Source organism: Durotheca rogersii, assembly GCF_024521655.1.
Source record: "Durotheca rogersii strain YMJ 92031201 chromosome Unknown GGS23scaffold_15, whole genome shotgun sequence".
Classification (NCBI taxonomy): Eukaryota; Fungi; Ascomycota; class Sordariomycetes; order Xylariales; family Xylariaceae; genus Durotheca; species Durotheca rogersii.
In genome coordinates this window covers 460,723-478,553 of record NW_026251246.1, presented here as the reverse complement: position 1 = coordinate 478,553, position 17,831 = coordinate 460,723, and the positions used below count along the sequence as shown (strand labels likewise).

The following is a 17,831-nucleotide window of genomic DNA, read 5'->3' as shown; positions in this document are numbered from 1 at the left end:
CGGGTAGTCTTACCTACATGTCTCCGGCCGACGCACCAACAACTCCGCGAGCAAGTCTCCGCGGGACCTTGGGATATCTCTACGCGCAAGCACATATAAACCCCGACACCACTACCGTCTTGGTGACCGTCGAGAAACCCCCCAACGCGCAAAAACGACACCACGCTTCGCTTACGCCCCTGTTGCCGACCTACATATACCAGACATACCCCCCGTATCTACCATCCCATACCACCTCCCAGCCCGTACGAGTCCCTCCCCTTCCTCCCCTCCCCTCTCAGAACCATGTCCGCAGCCATCGAAGCCACCGCCGACGTCCTAATCCTGGGCGCGGGACCGGCAGGGCTCGCGTGCGCGGGGGGGCTGGCCCGGCAACTGCACAGCGCGCTCGTGTTCGGGCACGGGGCGCACCGCAACGCGCGGGCCGCGCGCATGCACAACGTCGTGGGGTGGGAGCACGCGGACCCGGCCGCGTTCCGCGCAAAGGCCCTCGCCGACCTCGCCGCGCGCTACGCCGGCTTCGTGCGCTTCCGCGACGTCGAGGTCCGCGCCGTCCGCAGGCTCGACGCCGCCGCGGCCCAGGCGCCTCGCTTCCAGGTCGAGGACGTCGATGGCTGCCGGTACGAAGGCCGCAGGCTCGTCCTCGCCATGGGCGTTGCCGACGCTATGCCCGAGACGCCCCGCGGCTATGCTGATCTGTGGGGGTACGCGATGTGAGTCTGGCTCCCCCCTTTCTCTCTCTCCTCTCTTCTTTCTCGCCCTTTACTTTAGAGTTCTAACGTGCTGGTCGTCGCCGCCGCAGCTTCCACTGCCTCTTCTGCCACGGGTTCGAGGAGCGCGGCGCCGTCTCAGCCGGCGTCCTCGCGACGGGCCTGCTGGGGTCTCTGCGCACCAACCACGCCGCCGAGAAAGACGCGGCTCTGGCCCCGATCATGGCCCGCATGGCCGCGCGCCTCGCCGGCACCGTCACCGTATACACCGACGGCGACGAGGACCTCGCGCGCCGCGTCCGCGCCGAGCTGCGCAGCGCGCGGCGCTTCCGCGTCGAGAGCCGGCGCGTCGCCAAGCTCGAGAAGGACCCGGGCGTCGCCGGCGTCGCCGGGCTGCTTGTCACGCTCGCCGACGGCACCGCCAACCGGGAAGCCTTCATGGCATGTCTTCTCCTCTCCCTTCTTCTCACCTTCCTTCCCTCCTCCCCCGTGCTAGTTCCCTTAGCCGCTAACCGCCAGACCCGCACAGGCCCATGTGCCCGCCACCGCCGTCAACCTGCCGGACGTCGTGTCGGCGCTCGGCATCCGGCTCGCGCCGCAGGGCCACATCGAGACAACGGCGCCGTTCTACGCGGCGGCGGGCGCGCCGGGCGTCTTCGCCGCCGGCGACTGCGCGGCCCCGCTGAAGTCGGTGCCCGTCGCAACCATGATGGGCAGCTGCGTCGCGGCGGGCCTCGCGCACGAGCTGCAGGCCGAGGACAACGTCGAGGACTGATGGTCGCGCGCCGCACCCGAGAGAGAGAGAGTGCGTGGGTGACAGCAGGAGGAAGAGGCTGGACGTGAAACAGAAGCGGTCGGCCGGGGGACACGGACCGTGGGAAGAGTGGCGTCCGGCGCTCCAAATTATAGGATATGCTTGCACGCATGCCTGCCTAATGTCTGAACGTCGGGTTAGACAGCTCGCGCGTGATATTATTTCTGTGGATATATTACAGGAGAGCATCGAGCTTAGAGTACTCATTGGTGCCAACAAGCTCCCGTCTCGCAGTGGTGATGCACCCAGCAGAATACCCCTAATTCATGGCCTTGGGCACATCGATGCTTCTACCCAGCGATAATCAGAGGCATATCAGCTATATAGCATAAATAGACCACTTGCTGGCTGTGCTTCACGGCAGCCTGACTGCAGGTGAACAAGACCTTATTCTCTAAACTCATGTGAAGATCCTGAAATGCGCATCTGTCTACGAGGTGAAAATGCACAACGACATACAGGCCATACATATACTCGACGCGATAAATATATTGTGCCCCTGATCATGCGTCGTCTTTATTAACCCACACGCACAGTATGCTCATATCTTTTTGACCAGGTCTTAACAGGCTCCAGCTATACCGTCCCGAGAACGCGGTCCCAGTGGCGTTCTTTCGGCAATTACCGACAGTAATGTACATCCAATAGTATCATAACTTACTCCGATACCGATCTCCTCTCGAGATCTACGATAGACCCCAGTCTTCTCCAGCCTCGTAATCCATGTCGCCCTGGTCCCGTCCGCGATCGTTTTCCACCTCGCCCTCTTCGAGCCCGGCAGTGGCGCTACTCTCTTGAGCACTGGCCCTGTCTTTCGCACCTGAGTCCTCCTCGGTGGCATCGGTCATAGGAGCGTCACTATCCGGGGCGGCTTTGCTGTCTATTTGTGGAGTAGAATTAGCCCACGCGATCTCCAGCTTGTCGTCCAGACCAGGAATGGTGTTGTTTGCAGAAACGCCAAACATGAACTGCTCCGCCGTCTTGCGCTCCTTGAAGGTGATATGCGTCGCCGCGGGATCGGTGTGAATATCCTTGAACTCCCCAAAACCCTAGGAATCGGTTAGCGGAGGGACAGGGAGGCCAGAGGATCATGCCACTTACAAAGAGGTACTGTCGGAGGGCCTCGTCTTTCTCCGGGATCGTGAAATCAACTCCAGTCAATACGATGACCTTCGGTCTGTTGTCCAAAGAATACACAGCATAGGCAGCGTGTCTAGCTTCCACACCACCACCTCTGCCACGGTATCCGTAGCTGCCTCGGAATGCCCTCGGGGCGTAGCGCCCGCGGAAGACCCGGCCACCTCGGCCACGACCTCTCGCGTTCCACGAAGCGTCCTCCTGCGCCGCATTTGGGTCGATGCCCAGGACGTTGGCTTCTTCTTCCAGGGCAGCCAACTGGGCTCGAAGGGCTTCGGTCTGCGAACTAGGCTTCTCTCCTGCGCCTTCGGATGCCTGTGCTCCTGTCGTCGACGGCGACCCATCCTTCGGGCCTTTATTGACCAGCTTGGCCTGAAGCTTGCGCTTCTCCTCCAGTCGCCTCGCCAGAAGTTCCTTTTCCCGCTCCTCCAATTCCCGACGTTGTCGTTCGATCTCTTGGCGCTTCTGGGTCCTCTCGTCGTGGATTTTCTGGGCCTCTTCTTGCTTGCGGATGAATTCGTCCATGTCAAACGATTCGGCATTGCCATTAGCCGGCGCGTTGCCATTTGCGGCACCATTCTTAGCGTCGCTCTTAGCTTTGCCATTCAGCGGTGCCGAGCTGGCCTCAGAGTCCTCGTCCTTGTACCAGAACACCTTGACAAATCGATTGTCGAAAATGACTTTGGGCGAACTCCAGGCCGCGTGGGCAGCGTCCCAGCTACCAAACTTGAGGATAGCGAGCGAATCCGACGCCTGCATTGCGATTTCCCGAATCTTGCCAAACTGGGAGAAGTATTCTCGCACTTGGTCTTCGCTGAAGTTCTCACTGGGAATGTTCTGCACCACGATCGTACTCTTAGTCTTGTCATGCACGGGCCCGTTCGCGGCAAAAGCCACCCGTCCTTTGCCTCGCTTCGTCTTGTTAGGCTCGCGCCGATTCGCGGGAGGCGCTCCGTGAAATGGGGAAGGATTCGGAGGCTGGAATGTCTGCGCCTGCGGTTGGTTTATTAAGAGAGGCATCGTGAGCGCCGCATTGTTTGGATCGTATTCTACCGGCCATACGTTAGCACGCGCAGCCACCGGCCAATCTCCCATCGCGACCGATTGCTTACCTCCGTTTCCTAAGGCGCCGAGGGAAGGCACAAAAAGGGATTCGGAACCGTGTTCGAACATACAGTTGCTGCCTCTCGAGCAATATCCCTTGGTATCATAGTCCCGGCAGCGCTGCTTTCGGCGGCGTGACGAAGGGGGAGCGAATCCAGAGTAGACAGGCTTTGGCAGGTTGGGAACGTCGGGGATAGGGATGCCAAGCTGCTGCAGCCTCTGCATGTTCTCCAAGATGCTGTTCGCATCGATGGGCGGCATATTCTGACCATGCTGAGAAGGCTCGAACGGGAGTGGCGGCAAGGGCCCGAAGTTACTGGGGCCCGAAGGCATCTGGTAAGGATTGGGATATCCACGTTGAGCTCTCGGTCCGTACGGGTCATCAAATCTCCCACCGCGCTGGGAGTAGCCGCCTCCTCTTCGGAGCTGCTTGTAGGATTGCGGTCCCGTAACAGGTCCGCGACCGTTCAAGATGATATCCACGTCGCCGTCGTCTCGGTCGTGGAACGCGCGCTTGCGCGACGCACCCTGGCCGATCGGGGACGCCATCGCAGCAGGGCCGAAGGGTAGGCGCGGTTTGTATTCGGACGACGGGACGCTGGTAGCTGTTGGCATCGAAGGAGGCGGAACAGTCTGACGGACGATGGGAGGGGCAGGGGGAGCTCCCGGGAGGTACGATCGGAACTTCACCGCCTGAAAAACATCGTCGGTGAAGGAAGAAGCATCTGCGGCCGGTGGTTGTCAGTATCTAGGCGACGTCGGCACAGAGTAGAGAGCTGCGGCGGCGGAGCTGTCCTTACCTTCTCGAAGGAAATCGGGGATCTCATCCTCGAACATCTTGCGGATGGACTCGACATCACCGTCATGTCGCAGAAGGGCTAATACATAGTCGGCAAGGACATCGGCATCTGCGTCGGAACTGCGAAGAGATGAAAGACGGGGAAAGAGGTCAGCGAATTGGCCCAGGGCCGGCGAAAAACATGGGCAGGAGGCACAATAAGAAAGGAGAGGTGTGGTGGGCGTACGTGTTCGCCAGGCGATTTATGATCCAGGCCCGGAGAAGAGACGCGTCGCTCTCGGGGAACAGCATGGTTGCGTAGGGGACCTAACGAGTTAGAGACGACTACGCATTGGTAGGCGAGGGCGTCTGAGGAACGGCGGATAGCATGAGTCTCACGGGAGAAGAGCAGACGCGGCGTGTTGACAGGCAAGCGAGGAGAGGACAGCGGGTCGGCCAAGGTCGACGACAGCAGAAAGGGAAAAAAAAAAAAAAACAGATACAAGGCTGAAGATGGGATTGACAGATGAGGATTTGGAATTGGCCGATGGACTTGTGGATAAGACGGGAGGATCTAGGGACGTTCCTTTCTGGAAAACTTCCCGCGGCGCGCTGCCACCTGCCCAGGTAGGTACCCAGGTACCTGGAGTATGTCATCAGCCTGGCCTAATCCGGCAGTACATCCTCAGCGGTACCTTTGTGGGGAACTGGGCAGATTAGCGCGACTTGACGTGGTCCAAGCTCCCGAGCTTTCCTTCTCTGCTTCGCGCTGTTCGTGGGGAAGGTGGGGGAGGCGTGTGAGGGAGGGAAAAGCCCGACAAATGTATCTACCTACCTATGTAGAGGTACCTGGACATGACAGTGTCCGGCGTATGAGAAATCAGATGGATCTGGAGATCTATCTCGCTCATCACCCCCATACTCTCTCCCCCTAGCGTACCTACATGTAGGTATGTATAGCTCACGTTCAGTGGGACATACATAGGTACCTAGCAGGGTTTGAGACTTGCAGGCGGGAAAAAGGCAGTTTAGCAGGGACCGTATGGGAATTCCATCTTCCCTCTTTCTCTCTCTTCGTTTTTGTTTTCATCATATATGCCTCTTTATTCTATACCGCGGTAAATATAGGTCAAGGTAGGTAGGTCCTTGTGGGCGTGTGGGCACGTGCAACCATAGGGATATGCCCCACACACAGATAGCTTGGATATCTAGATAGATAGAGCCACACCCGCGGGGTTCCCAGGTAGCTTCGATTGAACCTCCCTAGAGTTCCATCTGGTAGCACCTCGACGTTTTGCGATCGCCGAAGGCTACGATCTATCTGCAAATCCGCGCCTTACAAAGGCAGGCAATTGCAGAAAAAGACTCCGAGGATTAAGCCACGCGAGGGACCGTATAATAACGGTTAAACAAAAGCTGTCGACAAGTTAAACGATTACATCGGAGAAGAAAAGATTCTACCTATTACGGAAGATCATGGAACAGCAAATGGCCCCAACGATGGCTTTAAAGAAAGCCCAGAAGGAGAACGCGCAATTGGTTAAAGCTAACCGGTTGCTACGAGAAGAACTCGATCGCAAGTCCGTCCATCAGGACAACCAAAGGAAGGCTATAAAGGAACTCAGTAACCACGTGGAAGCCATGCAAAAGCTCATAAAAGAGTTATTGATGGCTGAGAGAGCATACCAAGAAAACCAGTCACCGGAAGTCTCCCAGTCGCCGAAAGCTCCCGCGCCGTCAGACTCGAACCCCCAAGGACATATACCTCGCCGATTGAAACACCATGATTCCGACAGCTCCTCCTCCGACGACGACGACAAGAACAACAAGAAGAGGAAGAGCAAGAAGCACGCAGAGGAGCTCGAGCGGAAGGTCTTCGATGTGTCCCTCCACGAGAGTTGCCACCTCAGAGGGGTATCGGGTTGGGTTATATTTCGAAACGCGTTTCTGCTGTACTTCGCAGAGAGCGGATACGAGAAAGGCATGAAGATGTCCAGGCTCGAGGACCTCCATCTAGCGAGAGTAATTACGAATAACTGTAAGGGGCGAGCTCGGAGGTTGGTTTTGGGAATGGAATCGGGCATAGAGATGCTAAAGCTGTTCGCCGAAACATACACATCAACGAAGGAGTTGGAGACGAGACAACACCAGAAGCTTGCAGAATTACTGTATGCGGACGACTCTCAATGGCCTCGTTCCTGGCGTGAAGGCCGGAATAAGCCCCACACCACAGATAGCTTACTCCTATTAGATGCCTAGACAGAGCCACGCCCGCGGGGTCCTGGAATCGCTTCAATCAAAATACCTGATTCCCACCGTCCTGTCGGCATATAATCTATGTACCTGTGCCCTGACACCCCACCTGCCGACATTTGTGTGCACCTCGGGAAGAAGGTGGGTAGGTATACCTCATAGACACAGAGGGAGTACGCCGTCGCTACTAACAGGGATGATCTATCTGGGTACCCGAGGCACCCAGGGTACTAGCCCCCACGTATACGCTTAAGTGTGGAAGGAGGTAGCGAGAGACAAGTAGCTACATCGCCCACGGAGAGTCGATATCGATTCTGCAGGTAGCATCGCGGTACCGTTGCGGGTCCGCTATAAGATCAAAACAGGAGAGCTGTTCATCCTATAGCCAGTCTGCCTCGAAACCGTGGGAGCTAGTCCTCTCCTCACCTGTCCGCCGCCCTCCCCGGTCTGTCCACAACTTCGCCCGTCCTTGTCACGAATTCACCTCAAGGGGACGGTAGAGACTCGACTGAAAATTTTTTAAATAAATAAAAATCACACAAGTAGCTCGGCTAGGTACACAGCGTTCCGAGCGGCACAACTCGCAAACAGGGAGATCCTCGAGTTGCTCGACTTTACGGGCGTCTACTTAAACACGAGTCAAGAACCCCTAGGGAGCTTCCCCCCTTCTTCTACCCCTCCCTCCCCAACTAACACCCACCTATCTCTCTACACCTATTACATGCCCACATACGAGCTGGCCCCGGCACCGTAACCCCCCCCCCCAGCCCCTAGCCCGCCATGGCCTTCACCATGCACTCGCACTCGGGGCAGTTCTGCCCGGGCCACGCCAAGGACCAGCTCGAGGCGATCGTCCAGCACGCGATCAGCCTCGGCTACACGACCATGGGCCTCACCGAGCACATGCCGCGCATCGGGCTCGAGGACCTGTACCCGGAAGAGGTGAGCCGGACAGCCTTACTTCTCCCCCCCCCCCTCCCCCCCCCGCCGACCCCGACGCGCGCTGACCCGCCGCGGCTCAGCTCGACGACCCCGAGGCCTCGCTCGCCGCGCTGCTGCCGCGGCACGAGGCGTACCTGGCCGAGGCGCAGCGCCTGCAGCGCGCGTACGCGCCGCGCATCCACATCCTCGTCGGGTTCGAGGGCGAGTGGCTGCGGCCGGACGCCTACGCGCCGCTCGTGGCCTCGCTCGCCGCACACCCGGCCGTCGACTACTTCGTCGGGAGCCTGCACCACGTGGCGGGGGTGCCCATCGACTACGACGGGGCGCACTACGCGCGGGCGGTGGCGGCCGCCGAGGCCGCCGCCGCCGCGGGCCAGCGCGCCGCACCCTTGGCCGGCAGCGGCGACGCCGATGCCGATGCCGATGCTGTCGACCTCCCCCTCCCCGCGCGCGGCGAGGAGGCCGCCTTCGCGCGCTACTACGACGAGCAGTACGCGATGCTGCGGGCGCTGCGGCCGCGGGTGGTGGGCCACTTCGACGTGGTGCGGCTGCTGAGCGCGGCGCCGGGGCGGGACGTGCGCGCGGCGTGGCCGGCGACGGTGTGGCCGCGCGTCGCGCGCAACCTGCGGCTCGTCGCGCGCTACGGCGGCTGGCTCGAGTGCAACACCAGCGCGCTGCGCAAGGGCCTCGCCGAGCCGTACCCGGCCCGCCCCGTCGCCGAGGAGTGGCTGCGCCTCGGCGGCCGCTTCACCCTCTCCGACGACAGCCACGGCCGCGCCCACCTCGGCACCCACTACGCCCCCGCCCTCGACTACCTCGCCGCCCTCGGCGTCACCGCCCTCTGGACCCTGCGCCGCGACCCCCACCCTGGCGCCCCCGCTGGCGCGCCCAAGGCGAAGCTCGTCGAGGTCGAGGTCCCCCTCGAGTCCGTCAGGGCCGTCGTCAGCAAGTGGACGTAGTCGCGAGGGACCGCACTCGCGGAGAGGCGATAGGAGGCTGCAGCTGACAGCCGTACAGGCGGCCGGATGGTTAAGGGGGTTGGCACTATGAAAGACCGGGGAGGTTAGAGAAAAGAAGAAGAAAAGGCTAGAATTAGACCGAAGAGGCCCGGTGTGTGATTCTGTCGGGTCCGGCGACCGATCGTGCCGCGCCCATAACCTGAGGGCATAGGTAGTAATAGCATGGTGGGGATTCGGCTAGACGTGTAGGTATATATATATATATACCTACCGAACCCGCTCACCCTCCCGGGGAGTTCTATGGCTGAGTTCGTCGCCAGCGTTGCCCCCGCAGATGCGCAGCCCTTGAACATGCCGTGGCAGAACCCGCACAGAATTACCACGCTAATCCCGAGTCTCATCCTGGGGTCTTAGGTAGGTGGAAGCTGGACGTAGCCGGACCTGACCCTCCCGGATAGTGACCAGAGATGTGGCCTTACTGGTTACCAGTCCATCTCAACGTACAGTATGGCTAAAAAAGTACACGTATCATTTAACCCAGGTAAATATCACACCAAAACGTGCTGGTCGTCGACCATGCCACGTAGAAACAACCTCGGCCGGCAAAATGGATTATATTGCAAGTCACCTCGCTATTAATATGTATCTGTCATTTCTTAGCCCGGGACGGCATCTCCGATTCGAATCACAACAGCTCCGTATTAAGCCACCGAGAATCATCTATTACGGAAAACGAGGGCACCCCCCCTACGGCTCTCCACTCCGCTGCTAGCCGGTCTCATACCCACGAGTCCGTCCTTCGCTTTAGGAAGACTCCGGCTTGCATATTGCACGAAAAGATCACCGACGGTTGAAATTAGAAAAACGCAGGTGCAACGACGCGAACTGGTGTATGGTATGCATGCTTATTGGGTATCTTTTTGTGTTTTGACGAAAAGGCGTAGTTCTCATCTATCTGCCTCTCGTATCCGGGGCTTTCCGGTATTGGTACAAGTGATGCCTTTTTTCGTGAGACGCGGTGTTGCTGCCGACCGCGAACATGAATTATAAGGTCGTTAATCATCAATCATTAGCATAGAGGAATCGTTTCCTCGGGATGCGTATCTTCTTGAAAATCGCTCCAACTTTCGATTACGGAATGCTACCCGTCACCCAACTCCACGTTCTCGAGCCACGTTCTAATGGCCGTTCTTAAGACACTCTCCTTCTCTCTGACAGTTTCGTAGGCTCCGGTTGGGTTCGTACTCTGACTCTCTCTCTCGCGTTGGTCCGCCACCTCCTGAACGATACTTGACAAGGCGGACAGGACTACCATCTTGCACTCGGCGCGGGGCACTTCCTGGAAGTCAATTGGATAGATAGGAATGTCATGCTCGGTAGCCTCGGACACCTCGCTGTCTCGCCTCCCCCTCCGTTTGCTCGCGGATCGTGAAGACGCGGTCGAACTTCCTTTGCTCGCGTCGCTACTTAGAGCAATAACTCTCTCAACCGCATCGATGAGGGATTCGTCGAAAGTGACCAGGTCCTCTTCCTCGATCTTGTCTTGAATTGGCTGTTCGTAAGGCGAAAGAGCCGGTGCCATCAAGGAAGAGCCGCGAGGCGTCAGATAGATGCCGGTGTTTCGGTCGACGGGCACCTTAGGCCTCACTAGACGGCGATATCGTAGCCGTTTGATGGTGAAGTTGGTAGCGTCGGCGATGATGGCCGTGCTGACGTCAACCCACTGTTCGGCCGGCCATTCTTCGGGTATTGAACCCAGGTGGACAGAGGGGGTGGGTTCCGAGACGAGGAACTCTCGCACTTCGTCAAGCAAGCTTCTGTCTTCTGGCGGAGGGATTGCCTGAAGAATGAAGTCTGGGTGAAATCGCTGCAGCCAACCTGCAGCATTCAGAGGGACGTCGCTGTCGACGGCTAGCCTGGAAAATTGTTCGAAGCCATCGAGCGCACTGCCCAAGCCGGGAGTCGAGAGGTAACCGCTGCTAGATGGAGAGCTGACGGCGGTTTCAAACGAAGTGAGATAGTCCGGGAATTGAACATCCACGTCGATAACCCCGTCGTCGTTGTTGATAGACGTCTTCACCGGGGATTCGTACGCGCCCAGAGGATCCGGTGTTCTCAGCTGAGGCTCGAAATGCTTGCTTTCCAACCGTCTCGGCGTACCAGGTTGCTGAGGTGGCGTGTTGTCACCACTGGATTTTTGGCTTGTCGGCGTATCGAGAATTTGAGCTTCGTGGACCATCTCCGACAGCTTATCTTTCCCGCCAACTGTGGCTTTGGTGGGTGACGTGAGCGGGCTACCATGTTGAGCGGGTATATCTAGGGTCTGTGCTGTTAGAGAGGTTGATTCTCGCCGTCTTGGACTCCACAGCCCGCTGATAACGCCCCAGCGTGAGCTCTGCCGAGAGTCGGTGCTTGCGTGGCTAGCATGGCCCATGCTATCGCCTCTCTTTAGTGATCGTTTCAAGTCGTCTGCGGCAATGCTCCCACTGCTGCCAGGTCGCATCCCGCGGGTTGTCCCACTCCGATGCACCGTAGAGAAATGCGGGATGGCCGAATCGGGAATTATCGTGTTGGCGGTCGCGGCGCTGCTTTTTCGAGTGTTGATGTCGCTTCCGGCGATAGGGAGATTTCCCGGCTTGATGTGGTCGGATGATCGACGTTCTTGAGACAACTCCATGCTGAGATGTGCGAGCTGCGCGGGTATTCCAGTTGCCGACCTCATCGTGGCGTGCGACTGGATGCTAAAGCTTCGGGTGTGCGACGCGCCTCTAGGTCCCTGTCGACGGTTGATCTTTCGCCGCAGAGATTCCTCCTTGTTTATCGGTACGATATACGACGGCGGAGAGTAGCCAAAGGCGGCCACGGACGCAGAGGTTGCAGGCCGCTGGGTACGCGCCGCCGGCAATTGCTGGTTGGCAGGCAGGAAAGCCGAGAGCAAGAAGATGAGCCTCCTCGCAGCCATCTTGTTCTTCGCGACGATTATGGTCCGAGAAGGCAGAGACGTACTCTCTTCGCTCTTCGCTTTCTGTTGCTGGTAGCGTCGTCTCCGGTACCATATCGGGCTCAGCGCCTGAAGCCATTCCGTATGGGTTGCGAGGAACGCCGTCAAAAGGTTAAAGAAGAAGAATCCCTGCTCCCTAGAACCCGCCCACCTCGCAACCCATCTAGCCTCTTCTCTCCAGGGGCCCCATCGGCCTTGCCCTGTCACGACCCTCGTAGCTCGGAGACCAGAGACGATTCGCACCTTGGCGGCTTCGATCTCTTTACTTATGTGCTGATCCTGCGCCAAGCAGCTGGGGGGTAGCGCGACTAGTTTTGCATTCGTCTTGGACGGCTTCATCTGAGACGAATCTGAGCCTCTTCGGCTTTTAACCGAAGGTGCGCGAGCGATCTGGGTAGGCAGACTAGGCTGATATGGGTCCGGAGCCGACATATCTGCCTGCTTTAGCATGGGAATGAGCGTGGTAGCTACGACAGATTGAAGGTGAGTAAGAGTTCGCATGATTATGTCCCAATGTTGCGTTATCGCATCCATATGATGATCCTCGATATCGTTACTGTACGTGGTTTCGAAAGACTCGGAGCCGAAACCAGATCCGACCATGGTCCATCCAGATCGGCGAGCAGAGCCCAAAGAGGAAGGGAAGTGGTCCTGTTCTGTATAGGAACCAGAGCCTCGGAAGGATGGCTTCGGTAACGGTTCTATCGCGCTGGGCGAGCTCGACGGGAGCTGAAGGACCAAAGCAACTGCGTACATCGGCGTTCTCCGCTGTATAGGCCTCAACTTCTTCTTGCTCGATTTGGATTCATCTGGAGAATAGGGGAACGGAAATCCCACACCATCTTCGGAAAAGCGGTCGTGGGGGTTTGAGACCTGGTTAGGAGTATCCGAATCGTCATGTGGGAGATTGACTGGGAATAGACGGGTCACTAGGATCTTGTTGCGATCCAAGTGCCGAGACGGAGGGGAAAAAGTCTGGGATTGCGAGCCTGCCGTCTCGGACGTGAACGATTGCGCCAGCCTACTGGATCGCATACTCGATCTCCCCATCGACCCCCGGCCATCGCCCACGTACGAGCTGGAGATGGGAGACAGCCGTGGTTCGGACGGGATAACGTGGACCTTGGTGGACGTCCCCTTGTAGGACATAACTTCCGAGTTGGCAAAGATACAACTGGAGAAGCTCGCTAGCTCTTCCCGATACTCCCTCGCCGCCCTTTGGGACTCGGTCTCGGCAGCGCTGTAGGCACGAGACTGCAGGGATCCCCGCCGGTCAAATGCGCCCTGGCGAGGTTGGGGGCTACCCGGCTGGATCACCTGCGGTCTCGAAGACTGGCCGAGACTGCTCTTCCTCGGAGACGTAGGGCCTCGTCGGAGGTCCTGCATAAGGGACTGCGAGGAAGGGACCGCAGTTGACGGATGTGCACGCTCACCCGGCGATGCGGGAGACGGAGTAGGGTGGCTGTCGAACAACAAGGAGGGGCTGATAGAACCTAGAGTATCCTGCATGATTATAACGCGAACATCGCGCACGTCGATATCGATATCGCCATCGTAGTCGAAGGGATTCGCCGGGCCCGGGGACTGGACAGCAGATAGAGAAGGCAGCGGGAAGACTTGATCCTGACGATAGTAAAGAGCCTGCGTATCTGGGAATAAGAGGCTGCGTGTATGGATCTCCTCCTGCACCGATTCGGGCGTGGGCCGAGTCGAAGGGGCACCTTCTGGTGAGCCATGACTCCCAGCCGTTCCGGTGGTGAGACTAAATAACTTGCCCAACATGTTGGTTTTGGGGAACTCCAAAAGTCGAGGGCTCCACGAACGCCGTGTATTTCAACGATACCGGGTCCACGGATTGATCGAGGAGTCTCAACAGGCTCTCATCCGGTGGCGAGGGCCCTCGGCGGCGTTCACCATGGTGTCAAGAGACATTGAAAAGGAAAAGAGGCACAAAGCACCCGGAGCCCGGACAGCGGCGAGGACGAAATAACAACGAAAACGAAACGGTAACAGGTTATGGCAGACGGACGGGCGGTCGAGCGGCCGAAGGGATAAAACAAGCCACAGGTGTCCGGGCGCCCTACCGATTGGCGTGGCTCTCGACGGTGCAAACAGACGGACTCCTGGGGCAAACAAGGCAGGGTTCTCTTCGGGATTGTTGCATATACTCGAAAATGTCGACAAACCGACGAGTATAGGGGTGCAGAGACGTGCACGCGTCCTCTTAGCCCCTGGGAGGCGACGTGACAGCGTGCGCGCAATCGGAGAGGACAGGATAACGCGGAACCAGGGGCGAAGGGGGAGGGTCGGCTTCGAGTTCTCGTCAGTCAATGGAACGTCTCCCGATCCAAGACAGCTCAGGCAGACGGCAGAGAGAAAGATGGAAATGTGCGCGAGCCCAGCCGGGGCTCCTAAGATGCAGGCGAGAGGGTTAAGGGGAAGAAGAGACGCGGTCTAGTCGAGGAGGGAAGGCTTACTGTGGGGGGGGGGGAGGTACTAGAGGTGGGAGAGTGAGAGAGTGAGAGATAGAGAGTGCCGAGGGAGGAAGATAATAGGTAGGCAAGTAGATAGGGAGAGGGTGGATTATGTAGGATGTAAGTGAGGAGGCCAGCCAAGTGAAGGTAATAAGACAAGGTGAGGTGAGGTAAGGCGAGGCCAAGTAAAAGGGAGGTAGGGTTTGTCTGCTGGGCGCTGCGAGTAATGCATTCGTCGACACGGATTGGAAGTTATCGAAAGTCATCGGCGTCTAGGGGACGGTCGAATTGTAGGTACCAGGGCCTTATGTAAGTGAGATCCCACTTGAATAATAGCGGGCGAGATTAGGATGGATCGAGACTAGTCTGGCAGCGGGAGGAACAATGCAATGCCAAATCAAAGGATAGCCAAATCAAAGAGGATAGGAGGTAGAGAGAGAGAGTCGACCGAGCGAGAGAGAGAGAGGCCACGCCGCCTCCGTCGATACAGCTTTACTACGTATGCGCCTAACCCACCTATCCTACAGGCGAGGTACCTACCTACCTACCTAGGTACCTTAGGTACCTGTATGCACCTCCTGCCTCCTACCTCTCGCGTTATGACGTCCACTTAAATGCTCCAGGATACGGGCGTGTACTTGCTTCGAGGATGAATGTAAGTACTTGCGTACGGTCTGTGGGTGCAGCCTATACCTGTGGGCGGGCGGCTTCTGCATGCGCAGATGTACACCCTAGGCACGAATAGGTTAAGCAGTGGGACCCTCAATTCCACCATGTACCCACGCCTGTACATCTGTACAGTAGCCACCTGCTAATGTACCTAAATAGGGTATTATACAGGTAGAGGTAGGTAGGTACCTACCTAGGTAGTATGTCTGGGACGGTTGTTTTGCTCTCTCTCTCTCTCTCTCTCTCTCTCTCTTCTAGGTGCCAAGCCGATGGGAGCATTGCCTAAGGTCAAGTTCAGTGGATACGGATCAGCCTGTCATCTGACAGACACGAACGTATATGCCCGCCGCCGGGTTCCCCTCATGTTCTTCCACCAAACTGGCATGCTACATGTAGGTATGTAAGTAACTCGACGCATTGGCAAGTAGTACGCTGCTGCAATAAGCCATCCACGTCGACCAGGACAGCCGGGGGAGGGGGGATACGTTGACGCTTTGCCAAATGCTACCTACGTTGCCTTCCCGACCGAAGAGGGATGCTACCAAGGCATTATTACCTAGGTATGTCGATGAGTTGCAGATTTCTATACCCTGCCAGCCTCGGGCACGTCGATGCCGGCCTCGACGCGTGCCTACGTATCTACCTAGGTATATAGGAGGTATACATTATCCGCCTACCTAACCGGCACGTGGACGTCCGTGGGAGAGCGTTGGATCGCGAGCAAGTGTTTTTTTCATTATATATATATATCTCTCTTCCAGCAACGGGCAGGGTGCCCTGGCCCCTTGAGCCACATTCATGTACGAGGTAGGTATGCCCTCTGACAGGTTGTAGGTGCCTATATAGGTACGTACCCAACGTGGTTTATACCTCAATTGCCAACAAGGGAAGGTAACAGAGGCAAAAGAACCCCTCGCCCGCTCTGAGCTCCCCACCAACTCGTCCGGCCGTGCAGAGCACATTTAGGGCGGCAGTTAAGAAACCCGGGATTGGCGACAGGTAAAAAGAGGAGGACTGCCAGATTCGATGCGATCTGGCGGTGAATGATGGGTGAGAGATGATGACCCTATGTACGTGTGCGCAGGCCAGGTATGTAGGTATATGCAGGCATGTATGCAGGTAGGTGCGCAGGCGTGAGCCATGTAAACGCATGTATGCGCACTTCCACGGGTTGGTAATCAATCAACCGTCAACAAATCCCGGCCACGCGGTGCAGGCTGGTGGGGCTCCAACCCACGCCAGGGCGCGGTACTATGTACCTGTACAGCATAGCGTAGGCGATGTACCTAACCTGGGCTCGGAACACCCCAGCAGCAAACCGGCCCTAAACGGATCGACTTGGGGCCAGATTGTCCAATCGATCCACCGCCGCCGGGTACGCATGCAAGTGCTGCAGTAGACACCAGACTAGAAGTACCCCTCCCTCCTTGGCCCCGCCCCTTTCTGGTCAACTCGACAACATCCCCCCTAATCCTGCTACTACTCGCTCATAGAAGGCCACACATCTATACTCATAAGGTAGCTAGCTAGCTAGAGGTAGCCTTCTTCGCCGATATATGCCTACACGTTTGTCTGCACGCTTCTCTCTCACACGTAAATAGTCGTCGAGCTATCTCTGCGTCCCGTCTACCGCTAATACGCATGCCTCGTAACTGCCACACGTACCTTCGGTACATCTCCCACATCATGGTATAGGAGGAGGGTTCCATGCTACCTGGAAGAGAGGCATCTACCTCTGGAGGTACCTCATCCGGCAGGTACCCAGGTACGTAAGGCACCAATGCGGTTCAGTTCCCTCTGTCTGTCTCATGTCATTGGGCTTCATCGGTCCATCATAGTTGAATCAATCGATCCGCCCTCTGCCATCTAGGTCAGAATGCTACGCTCGTCCAACAACGTCCCGGCATCGTGGCACCCATTGCCCCTTCGAGCCATGTTCTACTGGCTGGCGCCCGTTGCTGATCCCTGTTTCGGGACTCGTACACGCGACCTTTTCCCGCTTTCTTCTGGAACGCCGACATTCCCTTCCCTCTCCTCTCGTATTGATAAATCTCCCGATCGCACTCTCAGGATCCGTCGGATACGGGCTCCTCGGCGTAGCGTAGGTATTTGCTAGCGCATGTTATCTCGACCCGTCTGCTCGAGGACAAAATCCCGTCTCTGAAATCTCTCTGTCCAGAGCTGATTGGAACGCCTAGCCGGCTCGTGACATATGTTTGACATATGGACCTGGATCGGCCATGCACGACGCCCATCCGCCTACTAGAAACCTGGAGCAGGATGAGGACTCGTAGTGCTGATGATGACGATCGGCTTCATCAGCTCCCGCTCTAGAGGCGACGCGAGAAGTCCGAATGCCTAATTAATCAACCAGCTGCAACATCCAGGCGGTGAGAACATGTTGTAGCCTGATCCTCGCCAAAGGAATGTATATGGCCGGACGGGAGGACGGACGAAAGGCCGGCTGAAATTTCTGCGCGCCCCATCACCCCTTAGCGTCGGTTACGAACGGAGAAAAGAAAGAGACAACAAGAAGAAGAAACCATTTCGGATCTCACCCGCGCCCTCTACGTATAGCTGACGCGGCTGCCATGCTCGTGTCGCAACTTGGACGATCCGAGGTTGAGGCTCAGCTTGTTCTGAGCCCGGCCAGCCAGCTGCTGCTGGTATCAGACGACGCCTCGCAACCTCGATGCGCCTTCAGGAATGTGATACAAGCTGGCCAGTCACCGGCCTGGGCCCTCAGGTCGGCTTGACGGCCGCTCCGCCGCGGACTTCACATGCGATCCCAGTTGCACCGGTCTAGGATAGTCCAGCAATGTGCTCCATCGAACCAAAACCTGGAACCACACCGGGAACAGCCAGACCAGCCGAGAACATGTCTACCCAAACATGGAAGTCTCCCGCAGTACCACCGCGTCCCGACCGGGAATCGTGAAAAATAGTCGTCGAAGCCGCTAGTGGGCTACTCGCTCGTTCCACCTGCTAGT

General features: G+C 57.6%; 5 protein-coding genes across 5 annotated transcripts; 3 read left to right on the top strand and 2 right to left on the bottom strand.

The window, feature by feature from the left end:
• Positions 1-2: 2 nt before the first annotated feature.
• On the top strand, positions 3-1,485 carry GGS23DRAFT_611197 (FAD/NAD(P)-binding domain-containing protein; the record flags this gene model as incomplete). The annotated part of the gene is made up of 3 exons (XM_051520385.1): positions 3-713; positions 803-1,109; positions 1,240-1,485. The coding sequence occupies exons 1-3, from the start codon at positions 286-288 to the stop codon at positions 1,483-1,485; spliced, it is 981 nt and encodes a 326-aa protein (XP_051370717.1). The 5' UTR covers positions 3-285.
• Positions 1,486-1,899: 414 nt separating this feature from the next.
• GGS23DRAFT_574126 (uncharacterized protein) lies at positions 1,900-5,196 on the bottom strand. Its single transcript, XM_051516723.1, has 5 exons — positions 4,791-5,196; positions 4,566-4,684; positions 3,774-4,490; positions 2,626-3,710; positions 1,900-2,573 (listed from the first exon to the last, which is right to left on the bottom strand). Exons 1-5 carry the CDS (start codon positions 4,853-4,855, stop codon positions 2,211-2,213), a joined length of 2,349 nt encoding a protein of 782 aa, XP_051370716.1. The 5' UTR covers positions 4,856-5,196; the 3' UTR covers positions 1,900-2,210.
• Positions 5,197-6,043: 847 nt separating this feature from the next.
• On the top strand, positions 6,044-6,802 carry GGS23DRAFT_598022 (uncharacterized protein; the record flags this gene model as incomplete). Its single annotated transcript, XM_051518713.1, has 1 exon — positions 6,044-6,802. One exon carries the CDS (start codon positions 6,044-6,046, stop codon positions 6,800-6,802), a length of 759 nt encoding a protein of 252 aa, XP_051370715.1.
• Positions 6,803-7,132: 330 nt separating this feature from the next.
• Positions 7,133-8,967, top strand: GGS23DRAFT_574122 (histidinol-phosphatase). The gene is made up of 2 exons (XM_051516722.1): positions 7,133-7,738; positions 7,819-8,967. The coding sequence occupies exons 1-2, from the start codon at positions 7,577-7,579 to the stop codon at positions 8,695-8,697; spliced, it is 1,041 nt and encodes a 346-aa protein (XP_051370714.1). The 5' UTR covers positions 7,133-7,576; the 3' UTR covers positions 8,698-8,967.
• A 727-nt stretch (positions 8,968-9,694) lies between these two features.
• GGS23DRAFT_122491 (folliculin-interacting protein N-terminus-domain-containing protein) lies at positions 9,695-13,979 on the bottom strand. The gene is made up of 2 exons (XM_051511094.1): positions 13,682-13,979; positions 9,695-13,597 (listed from the first exon to the last, which is right to left on the bottom strand). Exon 2 carries the CDS (start codon positions 13,478-13,480, stop codon positions 9,839-9,841), a length of 3,642 nt encoding a protein of 1,213 aa, XP_051370713.1. The 5' UTR covers positions 13,481-13,597; positions 13,682-13,979; the 3' UTR covers positions 9,695-9,838.
• Between the last annotated feature and the right edge of the window lie 3,852 nt (positions 13,980-17,831).